This window comes from Taudactylus pleione, unplaced genomic scaffold, assembly GCF_031769625.1.
Source record: "Taudactylus pleione unplaced genomic scaffold, aTauple2 ptg000019l, whole genome shotgun sequence".
Classification (NCBI taxonomy): Eukaryota; Metazoa; Chordata; class Amphibia; order Anura; family Myobatrachidae; genus Taudactylus; species Taudactylus pleione.
The window spans coordinates 34,852,823-34,867,210 of NW_028284421.1; the positions used below are offsets into that span (position 1 = coordinate 34,852,823).

At 43.6% G+C, this 14,388-nt stretch overlaps 1 protein-coding gene across 3 annotated transcripts in view; it reads left to right on the forward strand.

Annotated features, from left to right (window-relative positions):
* The first annotated feature begins 11,148 nt into the window (after positions 1-11,148).
* SCAPER (S-phase cyclin A associated protein in the ER) overlaps positions 11,149-14,388 on the forward strand; it is a 321,693-nt gene continuing 318,453 nt past the window's right edge. For all 3 annotated transcript variants that reach the window (XM_088446867.1, XM_088446876.1, XM_088446870.1), the window contains exon 1: positions 11,149-11,222. In XM_088446867.1, coding sequence (XP_088302993.1) covers positions 11,220-11,222 — 3 coding nt within the window. In that variant the 5' untranslated portion in view covers positions 11,149-11,219. The remainder of the gene's footprint in view (positions 11,223-14,388) is intronic.

A 14,388-nucleotide genomic window follows, 5' to 3' on the forward strand; every position in this document is an offset into this window, starting at 1 on the left:
ATGTAATGCTAAACCATAAGGTGAGCTTCTGCCCTCACCTGCATACACAATTATCAATACTTAGAAAAATAGGTAACATGAGCCATATGAGGTCTTGGGTCATAAAAACACAGATCCAGAACTAGAATTAATGTTTAATTCAAGAATATTTTTAAAGCTTATGTACAAAAAGTTACAAAGAATATAATAATGTTAAAAAGAATCACACCGTTACTAACAATTTCCATAAAATAAAATAACAAATTAGAGAAACAAACCACTCAGACCACGTTGGATTAAATGGTTCTGGAGTGAGGCCTTCCCAGTGACGAATTAGGGATCATCTGTATATTTCGATAGCCTCATGCAGGGTTGAATCACATATTTATGCCTGCATTTCCAGGCACCCCCTGCAATTCCAGGCACCTTAAGGGTGATTTTAACCATTTTCAGCTCAGAGTGGATTGTCCAGCTGGTTGAAACTCAGGGTTTCCTGGCATGAGCAGGGGTTCTTTAATTACACATTCAGCTCTCTTTGAAGTTGGGAAGCAGGCCGAGGTCCATAAACGTGCCCGAACCACTAGGTGAAAAAATTCACACTTGCTGAGACCGAGTGTCTTCCTGTGTAAACAACTATTTTTTGATCACTGTTCCCAAACCGTACATAGGGCTCTTAATGACTGTTTTATCAAGGGTCTGGCCAGCTGTCATGTAATTTCCACAGACATTCTTATATGCCCTATACAGCAAGACAGGTTTATGGCTGACTCAGGAGGACAGACCTTCCTATAACCTCTCTTGCCTAGCTTCAAAAGGCTTGTCATCTTTCCGCACACAAAGGATGCTACATAAATATACAAGGGAAAATTACGTTTTTACCAACACAATATCATGTGCAGGTATGTCGATGCTGATGTGAAATGAGCTTTTCCACTATAGGGCTGATAGCAGATGGGTAAAGTATGATTCCACTTATATCTATTGTGAGACGGCTATTAAATGATGGGAAACATTCCTATATGGAGCTACAGCACGTTTACATAGCTGTTAAGGGGTCACACCAAAGTGCAGCAGCCCAAAGTTCCCCAAAGTAATGATAAACTATACTAGGGATAATATGTACAGGTCCCAGCAGCTTCTGCAGGCACTGCAAAAAGCCACACTACCCAGGACATATACTGATCTTATCACACTTACTCTGAGCATCCACTGGGAGAGAGACACAGGCTACTTGCATGGTCAGAAGGGACACAGAAAGGCAGCAAGCTGCGGATACTCGGGTGTCTCCACAAAATGGTCACCGCACCTCCCAGGAAGATCACTAGTGCTGGGTCCGTAAACGCATTCACACTACTCACAGAGCTATGCTTCGACTCCTCCTACACTGACAGGTAAGGCAACTGTGTGCCCTCCATACCACTGCCTCACAACTGTGAAAACTGCTCAGTGATTATTGACGCAGTGAATCAGTTCAGGGAGTTTGGCTGCCTTATCCACCAATCCTTCCGTCAAATTCTTTAGACACATCTGTTACATATTGGATGTACTTTTACTTACGTCACATAAATTGGACATGCACCAGCTGTCAGAACCCGAACTGTATCTCTGTATAAAGATAAACTACACTTGCCAAGTTAACGTTATGGTCACTGGAGTATCCTTCCGGGCTGCTGGCGTGTATCGCATGGAGTATGTAGAGAGTTAAAGTGATCTTCTGTTCCTTGGGTGTCGTCTGCTTGCTGGGGTCTGTGATTACTTGGTTTTCAAAACCTGGTTCTTTCTGGGTCACATGTTATGAGCTTCCAATGGATTTCATGCACCTGGAATAAAAGTCTGTTACTAACTTAGCATTGTTGTCTGTGCAACGTTACCTTCAGGTTTTTCCTTGGACTCCTGTCAGATCCTCGCTGTACCTCATATATGCTGTGGACTTGCCTTGCCCGGTTCTACTACAGATTCTCGGCTGCACTACAGAGCCCAGCGCTGCTACTGGCTCCCTGCTGCAATACAAAACCTAACTCTGCTATTAGTCTCCGCTGTACTATTAGCCCAGCTTAACTACTGATTCATGGCCTCACCGTGTTCACCTTAAACAACAGTTTTCAACTGCATCATAAAATCTACTTCACACTGGACCTCAGTTACAGTACGGGGCTCAACCCCGCACCTCTTCATACCGGATCTCCGCCACACCTTGGGGGTCAACCCCATACCGGATTTCAGTCACGTCACGGGGCTCAACCCCGCACCTCTTTATACCGGATCTCCGCCACATCTTGGGGCTCAACCCCATACCGGATTTCAGTCACGTCACGGGGCTCAACCCCGCACCTCCTCATACCGGATCCCCATCACGTCTTGGGGCTTAACCCAATACCGGATCTCTGTCACATCACGAGGCTTAACCCTGCTCCTCCTCCTATTGGATTTCGGTTACGTCTCAGGGTTCAACCCTGTACCTGCATGTTTGTATATTATGAACTTTGTGTTGGTTGAACTTTAGTTCTTGCGGGGCTAATCCTGGTACCTGTTTGTAGTGATATTGCGAACTCTGCTTTGTGTGGACTTTATGTTTGTATATCTAGAACTTTACAGCACAGTCTTGTCCTTGAATAAATCCTGTTTACTTTTAACATTGCGTGCTGATGCTATTTCATGAGAAGGTCATTCCTCAAACCACCTCAGTTTGTACTGCCTGTTAAGCCTGCTTCTCCTCAGGAGTTCCAAGAGTCTGTAGCTGTGACACCAGCTGAGATACCAGGGACATTGTACATAGTATTACCTTTTTTCCACTGCCTAAAAAACCCGGGTAATCGCCGTGTCTACCCGTGACTCGGCTCAGTGGAAACGGCTCCAAGGAAAAAATCCTGGGTCTACTTACCCAGAATTTCTTCCTGAGTATCGAGCAGGGTTTTTAGTGGGTAAAACCCGATAACACTGCAGTGGAAACAGCTCTTACGTGAGTTTTTTGACCCAGGTAATTGCAAAAGCCGCTGATTGGTCATTCCAGGGTGCTGGCTGCTGATGTAATCACCCAGAGACCAGAGGAGACGCCTAAATAAAGGATGTCATTAAAAATGTCTTTCAATTAAATAATAATTAAATAAATAAATGATAATTAACTTAAAAAAATAAATAATAAAAGATGTAATCAAGAATGTCATTAAATGTGGATGTCATTAAAAATGACCTGAATAAAGGACATTTTTAATGATATCCACAGGTTTTGCTAGGCTTACCCGGGTTCAGTGGAAACTGAGGTGACCCGGGAAAAAACCCGGGACGAAGGTGCAGTGGAAACGGGGTCTAAGCCGGGTACGACCCGGGAAAATGCAGAGTAAAAAATCCTGGGTCAGACCCGGGATTTTGGTGGAAAAGGGGTATATAACTAATTGCTTGAAGTGAACTTAGTTGGATTCTTGTGCAGGCGTGTCATGATTGTATTCTATCTGCTGGCCTAAATAATTACTAATCAAGCTGCACCTGCATTGGAGTACCTTAAGCTGGCCATGCACGCTACAATTATCGGGGCAATCCATTCGATATCCGCGGATCGCCCCGATAATTGTAGCATGTGTGTGGTCGACCGAGGGTTAACTATTGCTCGGTCGGGCATGCCGGATTGTCAAGCATGCCCGTCCGATGCGATATTTAGGGGATAACCTGTCGGCCGCATCGGGCACTGTATGCCCAGCCGCGGCTGTCAGACCGACATTTCCGGTGTTCCTTCCCATGGAAGGAACAGGGAAATGTCTCCTCCCCTGGAGGCGGAACGCAGATGTCGGCCAAATACACTGTGAGAAATCTCACAGTGTATGCCTCGGACATCTGCGGCTGGCAGGCTGCCAGATAAAGTGTCTGTCGGTCTGACAGACATTTTATCTGGACGTGTATGCCCAGCTTTAGAATTTGTCATATATCTGCTTGGATTTTGCATGTTGGAGATCTACTCGTTAAGCTTCTTGAAGTAAATAACTTTCTGTTATCTATAAAAGACATAGTTTTAAGTGCTTCTTTAGTTGGCTGATATGCAATTAATGGAGCGTACACACGGTCAGATTTGTCAGACTTGTCAGATGAACGACTGAACGATTAAACGATTTGAACGATTTGACCAAAGTTTTGAACGATTTGAAAGATTTTTGACTGCATTAAAATGAATGGAATCGTCCAAGTCTGACTGCAAACCCATCAGATGTCAGATATCGTTATCTGACAAACGGGAACGCGCATCGTTGATCGTCCATCGTTCAGGCATGTCAGATATGAACGATTTTCCTTCAGATATGAACGACTGAACGATTTTTAAATCGTTATCGTCATATCTGAAGAAAAAATCTGATCGTATGTATGCACCATTAATCTCTGCTACTAATGTGTTATCAGTGATACAGCTATGCTTGGCTACTAACATCATTTTTGGCAGCATATATCAATAACGCAAGCTTTGCTTGTTACATATATTTTTAATTGATTTATTTCTACTCACCAAATTTTTTTATTTTTTTTATAAATTCTTTATTTTCAAAACAGACAAGTTTTTGTAACAAAAGATCAGTACCAAACATGGACTGTACAGAAAGAAACACAACAATACAGATCCATATTTAAATATACAAAAAAAAGATACCAAAACAGAAATACATCAGTTAAATATAAAGTACAGCGTGTTTCACTATACAAAAAAACCCGACAAATAATCTGAAGAAAAATAAATAAATAATAAATATATATATATATATATATATATATATATATATATATATATATATATATATGTATATATATAATTGTTTAAAAAAAAAAAAAAAGGGAGGGTGAAGAGGAATAACAGAGAGAGAAAGAACTCAAATTTTTATTAATGTATTATATATGTGATGGATAAATTTGTTAGTATGACTTCATATAAATTTTCTTTTGTTAGTACTTGATTTCAGATATGTTTACCTATATTGTACTAGCATAGATTCAGCAGATCTGGGCAATGGCGCTCCCTGGTGGAAATGTGGTGGAATTGTAAATTGTTGTGAATGCTGTAGAAATAAACTACATTTGTATTTGAGGAAACCTGGTGAACAACCTATTTCTGCCAACTCTAGAAGTGAGCCACCTCAGAAGATATTCTCATGTAGCCATACAGCAAGATTACACCAAGCAGTTTTTTCAAGTGATCCTAATAAGATGTGAATAAGAATTGCTGTTGTTACTGGTCTACATAGTCCAAATTACAGAATGTATACACGACTTAACAGTTTCAGATGCTCTCTCTAGCTATAACAATTTGTATTAGAAGACAACAGCTTATAGTAAGACAGGTAACCTCCTCTGGCCGGCTGTTACAGATTTTTTTGCATTTCAGAAAGCCCAGCAGAACAGTGACGTAAAATTATCATATTTTTGGGTGGTAAGACCTCGTTAACAGGTAAACTATGTACTACGTTTCACTTTAGCAGTTGCCTCATACTTTTATGATGCTAATTTGCCAACAAGGCTGCGAACAATTATGTGGGTTAATCAGGGGCATATTGATAGAGGAGGGGGCTCGTGCGCAGTCTCCTTCTGGGGCCCCGTCCTCTCTACCGGGCGACCGGCAGCGCACTGAGCAAAGCAGACTCCAGGCACTAGAATAGACTAGTGCTGTGCCAAAGTCTACTGCACAGGCGCAGGTCACCAGGGAAAAGGTGCGTCAGCCATTTTCCCGGCGATTTCCCTACTGCACATGAGCAAGATGCTGGGAAAATGGCCTCTGCACCATTTGTGGGTGATTTGCACAGTGCTGCTACTGCCAACGTGGGATTCCAGAGAGGTTAATATTTAATAAAAGGGTACAGGGTGTGCGGTGTGTGGACCCCCTTGGATCCAGGGGCCATGTGACAATCCATCGCCCTATCATAGAAAAGTACAGTATTCGCTCTCATGTGAAAGGGGAAAACTGATGACCTTTATTTGACCCTGTAACCAAAGGAGCATTTGAACGCAGTACTTTTATAGCTGAAAAAGTGCTGATATATAAAACGCCATTTTATACCATCATGAAGTAATCAAACACCATTAAAAATTATTTCTATTCCATATTGGGAACACCATTAAAAATGATTTCTATTCCATATTGGGACCTTTTTTATTGTCTGAGTTTATAATCAGGTGATGAATTCACCTTCCAAGGTCATTGTGAATTGATCACGGGATCATGAATTCAGACAATACAAAGATTCTCATTATGGAATAGAAATCATCTATAAGGAGGAGCCTGTGACTACCACCATATACTGGCCACAAACACCCGTAAAGAGATTGTATCTATGTACTATTTTGTGTATACAATTATTGCCTACTCCCCCCAAAACAGAAGTGCAGAGAATAATTTATATTCTATACAGTATTTCTTGATGAGGGATAATGCCTCAGATCTTCTTTGCCGCTCCGGTATATTTGTGCAAGTGAATTAATATTTATATTTAACCATTAAAAATTAATAAATAAAATCCTCATGTCGCTGAGGCCACATGTCTTCACTAAAATAGTTACTTTGGTGAGAATTTATTGTATTTTACATATTATTAGAAAAGTGCAGTACTGAGGGTCTCATTCAGACCCGCTTTTCAGAGCAGTGTGTGTGTGAGGGGGGAAAGGGGGGGGGATTGTTCAGTGAACATGCACAGTGTGGCGCAGTAGAGAACTCTGGGAATGCTATATATATATATATATATATACAGTATATTTTGTCACACATACAGGTAGCTGATGCTGTCTACTGAGTTAGATGGTGGCACTTTGCAAAGCAGCAGCTGGTTAGCGACATGAGAGTCCAAAAACATGATGCAACACACCTCTGTTTTGGGATACGGTCCCCGTTGCCACCTCCTTCCTTGCGAGTGATCTCACAGTACAATATCTGCATATGCGTAGATCAAAAACCACTGCAGATGTACACAACCCTTCATGCATGCTGACAAAATTAAGTACAGAAATAATTTAAAAAAAAGCTCAAAAGGTAATTTCCCCTGATTTCATGGAAACTTTTGTCGTGTGACTGTTTGTGTTCCCTATAGAAGAGGCTGGCAGTGATGTTTCTAAATTGTCTGTCAGAACAAAACCAAATGTAATTATGGTCTTATGCTAAATCTGCCTGATCTCACTGTACAGAGAATTTTCTTGTAGCTCTGGTTGCACTAACCCAACATAAACATTTATACTATAGCCATAAAATCTAAACCCGCCATAGTACTGATGGTGGCCCTGTGGGTAAGAGCCTGAAATTCTAGACATATAAGGTATTTTACATACAAAAAGCATTGTAGAAGTGACACTGCCCAAATAAGCTTGTCAAATAAAAATCACAGGAAGATTTATGAATAATATTTAAATTGTATGTACATCATCATTAACACAGTAATCATTCTGCAGCTCCATCTAATTTCTATTTTCTAAATGCAGATAAATATGCAGGAAAAAGTACTTTGGAAAGTTGGAAAGAATAAATGGCATATATAATAGATATTTTACATATGTACATTACAAAGTATGATGAATAAATACATTTCCCCTTTCTATTACTGATCTCAGAGAAGGAAGGCAGTCATTATACACCCACAACACTGATTTTGGAGTCACTAGCAACACCTATCTTGGCAACAATGGGCTAAGAAAACCAACCAGACATATATTCACAACTGACAGGACACCACACTTGTTTTTCTTTGTGAATATTTGTATTAACTGTGCCACAAATATCTATGGGCAATTCTCTGCCAGAGACATGAAAAAGCTATATGAGGAAGAACGGATGTACAGACCATATTATTTTTCAGTAAGTAATATAATTTTATTATAACTTTACTGATGTCTAAAGAAGAAAAGCAACATCCTTTAATTTAACGGGAAAGGTCCACTAAACCTAAATGGCAAGTAGCTGTATACAAAACAAAACACCGTGGGCCTGATTCAGAGGCGTTCGCTGTTTGCAAGCGCTCGCTCTGAATCAGGGCGTTTTTTTTTTTTATTCGGCCTCCAGGCTGCTCGCAAAGATGTGGGTGACCATCGGACTTGCGTCGAGACCCGAGTGGAAGTCCACTACTGACATCACGAGTGATGTCAGTAGGGCCGCCCACAAAATGGAGGGCGTTCCTAAGGGAACGTCTGTTTGTGCATCCACCCCCTTCCCCGCCTACAAAAACGGGGTGAGCTGTCAATCAACATCGACAGGCGCCCCGGCTTGTAGAGAGCCGCGGACCGACGGAACTGCCGTCGCTCACTGGGGCTCGCGCATGCGAACGTCGGAGGTGGCGCATGCGCAGTGGGGGATAATCGACCCGCTTGCGCGCGGGTCTGAATCAGGCCCTGTGTTTCCTGACAGTAACCTGCAGAAGATAAAACAATTCTATCTGGGTTGTGAGTACCAGTCAGAAGCCACAATTTCCAATGTATACCAGAAATTGCATCTTCTGATTGGTTCTACCATTCACACACCCCTCCACAGCTGTTTAACAATGGTTAATAGGTATAACCTCCCACTTCTATTTGAGATGTGGCTTTAATGCACCATACTTGAAGCTTGGTTGCTGTCTTCAGAAGTGAGCCCTGCGACTTTGCAAAATGTAACATTCAATCATGAGGCTGTATTCAATTAGAAGCGAAAAGCCGTTTTCCGTGAAAAAGTATCGCCGACCGCGGCTTTTCACGTGGTGGGAACTTATCTCCAAATTCAATTCCAGCTGGTTTTCACCTACGCGGAAAGTCAATGCAATGTAATAGGCAAAAAAGATTCGCCTCTGAATAGCAGGAGAAAAGAAGTGCAACATTTTTATTTTGGGGAGCAAAGGTGGGGAAACAACTTAGAATCCTTGGGACAGCCCCCCAAAGGACAACTGTGTCAAAAAATCCCTGGGAAAAAAAATAAGAATGCCCCAAAAAAGTACTTTAATTTAGGGGGCAAAAAAGTACAAAGTGGGGGGACAAGCATAAAAACTAGCGAAATAGACTTGTGAGGGGTCTGCAAGAATGGGTCAGGTGTTTTTAGGATTGCAGATGCATGCAACAGGTGCGTTTTTCACGTTTTTTAAACTTCACTTTACAGACTTTAAAAGATGCAAGCATCCATTTTCAAGTACCCCAAATTTGATGGCACTACTTTTTTCACCCCAAAAAAATGCTTTATGCCATTCTTCACCACTTTTACAAGGACGCTAATAACAAGGAATTTAAACAACTTCAGTACCCAAATAGTTTTATTAGGGCTATTGGAACACTTCTACATTGATCCCCAATGTTAGTGCATCCTTTTGGGGGGTTCAGACTGATTTCCCCTATTCTGACAGTACTTTTCGCCTGTTTTACATTCGTCGCTTGCTGTTTTCACCTGGGCAATAATTGAATAGGGCGAAAAGCGTGGACGCGCATGATAAGTTTACGCGTCCAAAACACGCGATATAGGAGAAAAGTCGGATAGGCGAAACATTTTTGCCGAGGTGACACTAATTGAATACGGCCCGCGGGATGAAAAAATTTAATTCCCATTTGAAAAATAGGTGTTTACAAAACACTAGGATTAAGCAATTTCTATCACAATTTGCATGTGCGCCTAGGTGTTCACTGATGTTATTGCTTTACACGTTGGCATTTGTGGAGACATCTGCACAGCCAGAGGGTAGGAGGCAAATGTAGTGGACATTCTCCTAGGAAAGTACGGTGTAGGTGCATCGGTGGCTTCAGTTTGCAGAGCAGTGCAGAAACAAGATTTCATATTATGGATCGGGATTATTGCAATATAATAAATGGGTGGATTGGGCACAATGCTAAGGGTATTTCTTGCTGTGGGGGCGCAGGACCTACTTTGTAAAAAAAATAATAATTTTGCACTGACTCCTATTTATGGGATGATGTCTTCACTATTCACTTGCACTTGGATGCCAATTTCTGATGTACTCCAAGAAATGTAATAAAACATTTCATACATAGACACAGGATGTAGTTATTATCCTGGCTGTCGGGATGCCGGCGCTCATAACGTGTGAACGGGTAACTCGGGTCAATGCGACCCGGGACCCGTTCACAGCATAGGAAAGAGCCGGCTTTTGGAAATTACCTCATCTCCAAGTGCCAGCGGTAACGTCATCAACCTGTCAATAAACTGGGTCAGGCCGCCAGTCTAAAAGGGGTCTCAGCCGGGTCGCACCCGTGTATGTACAAAACCCCAGGTGAGACCCAGCAATGCAGTGTGAAAGGCTAGTATAATACATTGCCAGTCAGAAGGGCTCACCTATGGATATATGACATACCTAACAATATGAACATACTTGTGTTGGAATCCTGAATCTTTGTTTCTTGGAGCAGTCAAATTGTTTTTCGCTATGAGAGTGACCTGACAAGCGTACTCATGCTCTGCTGATAATGTGATGAAGTGGCTATTTGTGTTTTTACTTCTAGTCCTAGTTGACCTGAGGAACAATGCAGATTTCTGGAAAAATTGCTAATGGGACCTGAGTGACTGGCTGCCTTACCAGGGCTAGCATTTTTCATAATGCAATTCAAAAATTGCTAATGGGACCTGAGTGACTGGCTGCTTACCCCCAGGGCTAGCATTTTTCATAATGCAATTCTTGCGGCAATAGTGACAGCCCATGTGTCCTCCTTGTGAGTAACCCTGATAGCACAGAATATACAGTAGGTACTGTAATTTTGATTCTCCCTCCAATGGGAAAGGCTTGGAAGCGGTACAGGAGTAATACGCACTACTACCAGCATTACACTCAGCGGCCTGACCCTCACATTGCTGCTCAGTCAGTGAAAACTGTATTATAGTAGACGAGTGCACTGCAGCAGACGGCGTGGTGACGGGCACACCGAGGCAGGTACAAGCATTCTCTATGACGTCACACCACACAGGTTGTAACCAATCAGACACATCCCCTCCAAACAAGAGTAGCACGTTTGTCGTTCATCATGTGACGAGGTGACCCGTTTGACGCTTCCGGGAAGCTCATGCCGTTACCACGGCAACCTCCGCTTACAAACAACCAGACCGCCAGGCTAGTAAACGGTTCTGAAACGCGATTGGCTAAGCCAGGGCTCGCGCCTGACAGTTATCCATGGCTTCAGCCAATTACATTCCATTTCCGCCTTGGAACCCTTCGCGACTGGTTGTGCTAGACCACGCCCCCTGAATCCGGCGCCTGCGCTTCCCGCCTTTCCGGTCAGTTGCCGGTGACACCGGAGGGAGGAGGGAGCGCAGTGGCGGGCGGATGGTAAGCAGGCGACGCTGCGCTGTGCGCATGTCTGCGTTTAATGGCACAGCGGACGTAGGGGAAGATGCTGGTGATACAGATTAGTCCCTGCTGGGGGTGGGTTGTCCCTGTGATACACGGCCAGTTGTTGGCATGTTCCCTGTGCAGTCTGCTGTCTAGCTCACTGCGGTGTGTGGGTGGTTCTGTCTTTCCCCATTGTACAGATGTTGTGCTTGGTGTGACAGCTGTCATGGCCCCCTGTTTGTGTGTTGCCCATTAGGAAAGTTATAGTGTAATAACCCGAATATTAGCCCCATCCTGTGTGGCAGCAGCCCTATCCCATCCCTATAGCTCTTCCTGATGGAATTGGATTGAAATGTTGGTGGTTGTTTAGCCGCCGCTTCAAATCCCGACAGCGGACGCCTGACGGGATCAAGATCCCAACATGGGCAGGTAAGTACCTTTACCTCCCCTGCAACCCCCCCAACTCTCCCTTAGTGGTCCCTAACCTCCTCCCTTAGTGCCTACCCCGAACCCCTCCTTACAGCTCCCCAACCCTCCCATGGGGTGCCTAAAGGCCCCCATACACGGTGCGATGGCATCGTGCAAGGTGATAGGGGATCCGTCGTCCGACATATCGGGCGGTCCGCACACACGGTGTGATCGGGTGGCCGATCATTCGATATGCCGCCTCCCCCCTGTGTCACCTGCATAGCAATGAATGGGATCGAACATCGCATCCCCTGATCCTATGGTCCTGCAGAGAGATCAGGGGGTGCGATGTACGACCCCACGGGAGTGCGCTGGGCCCGATATCAGGGACATACACGGTGCGATATAGCAGGCAAATCACACCAAATAGTCGGATTGCCTGCTTTATTGACCCGAGTATGGGAGCCTTAACCCTAACCTCTCCCTGGGGGTGCCTAACCATAATCTCCCCCCACCAAACTTAACCCTATCCCCGCTAGACTCCCTAATCCTATCCCCCCCCCCCCCCGTGGCTAACGTTAAGGGAGCCCTGGACTTACCTTAGTTCGGGATGGCATCCTCGGAGTTCCGGCATCGAGATTTCGACGCCTTTTCATAAATCCCTAGCCGGCATTCCGCTGTCGGGATTGTGACTGCGGCCGCCGGTCATATGACTACATCCCCTTCCGGATGACATGTTGTTGGGCAGGAGAATACACAAATACACACACTGACTAGGGGAAGTCTACTATGTAAGAAATCTCTGTAAACATCACCGGATTTCCCCAAGGTTTTCATGTTTTAAAATGCATATTTGAATTTTCTTCCCTGGAATCACATGCTGTATACCTTTTTTCAGGTTAGTCTGGTACATTTCTGCTGGGCAGGTTTATAGCTCTGCTCACAGCTAGAGGCTATATGGTATTCTGCTGAGATAGCGTCCACAAGTCCTCCTGGAGTGCACTTTTTGGATATTACGCTGAACCTATAGTATTCTGGGCTCTCATGTCTCCATTTTCCTTCTACATAACCCTTTTTCCATCTTAATTTTTTTGTTCAAAATAGTTATACACAATAATAGATCTGCTGATATACCCAAATCCATATTTAGTACACCCAGGCAGTGGGTGTTCCGTATTGTGCAATGCTCAGCTTATTAGGGTGTCCCATTTAAAACTTCCGGGAGCCCTAATAAAAAAAATGCCTTTATTGGTTCAATAAAAACAATTGATTAATTCTTTGGTTGTATGACAAACACTAAAGAGTTATTACAACGTCTCTCTTTTGCTGCAACATATTAATTATACTCTGTATTTCTAAAAATACACTCCACCCTTGTTTAATCAATGTCCAAGGTTTATAGACCTCAGTGTAGGTCATTATCCAGAAACACCAAATTAAGGTGTGGCCAGTCACAATTTCTTTATTTTTTTAATTTAATTCAATAACTGCATTTGGGTTGCTGGAAGAGAAGTGGATATGCTGAATGCCACCATTTTACTCCACAAATGACCTAGGACGCTATTTTATTACCTTGGTGTGTCTACATGTAACCACACTTACTCTGGTTGTTCTTTGGGCTTAGAAGTATTGGTATTTGGTGGGCATTGCAGGTGCAAATATTTATGGATGTCCGAGACTCGTAGATTTATCTTGCACAAATCTAGGTTGACCTTTGTGGGTAATGGTAGTATGCATGGTTTGAGTTTTACCTATTATTTTGGTGTCTGTATTTTTAAGGGATATTGCGATAAGGCTCATTTGCCTTCCTTATGGAAAACAGCAATCGGGCTTAAGCATCTATGGGGGCAGTGTTCCTATTTTCCAGGCTGATGTGTAACATTCCAGGGAAGGGGTAGCAGTTTTTCATAGTTTTTGTATAAATCACGTGTTTTACATTATGGGACCTTGGCCAGCGTATATATTTTTATGGAAAAAAAGGGGTTGGTTCCGGCGCTTCCGTAGGATCTGTGGATATCTTGGTGTTCCCCTCATGGGATAAAGAGAGAAAAAATATATATAGTGTAAATCCGTAAATAATAGCAAATAAGAAATATCGATGTAAGAATTGCGCTCACCCTTTTTATGTGAGTGTGTAGCGTTGGACCTAATAATCACCGTGGTCCTACGGTGGTTGCCGATTGCAACAATGACGTCTAGTGTTCCCGCTTAGCTATTTTAGCGGGGCGCTGCGCCCTGCCCCCACAGCCTGCGGGTGCCATCTTCACCCGCGGGTCGCAGTGTCCCACGGGTGGGGAAATGTGCGGTGACCCGGTCACCGCCGGTGAATAGATGCTGGGCACATGTGCCCGGCATCTATTCTCCCTGTCAGCAGCTGCCGGCATGTCTGTAAGATCCGGGCACGCCCCCAAGAGTGCCGAAAAGGTGACGTGTCTTATAGACACGGTCACTTTTCAATGACCACGCCCCCTTTTCGGGCGCGCATGGAAGTGCCTTCTCTAGCTCCAGCGCCCTGCCTGCCGCCGGAGCTAGAGTGAACACTAACGTCTACATCCATCAGCCTGAGGAAGCAGACAGAGGCTCTGCGAAACACGTTGCTTGATATTTAATATCCAGTGAAACCATCTGTGACATCATTGTTGCAATCGGCAACCACCGTAGGACCTCAGTGATTATTAGGTCCAATGCTACACACTCACCGAAAAAGGGTGAGTGCGATTCTTATATCACTATTTCTTATTTGCTATTATTTACG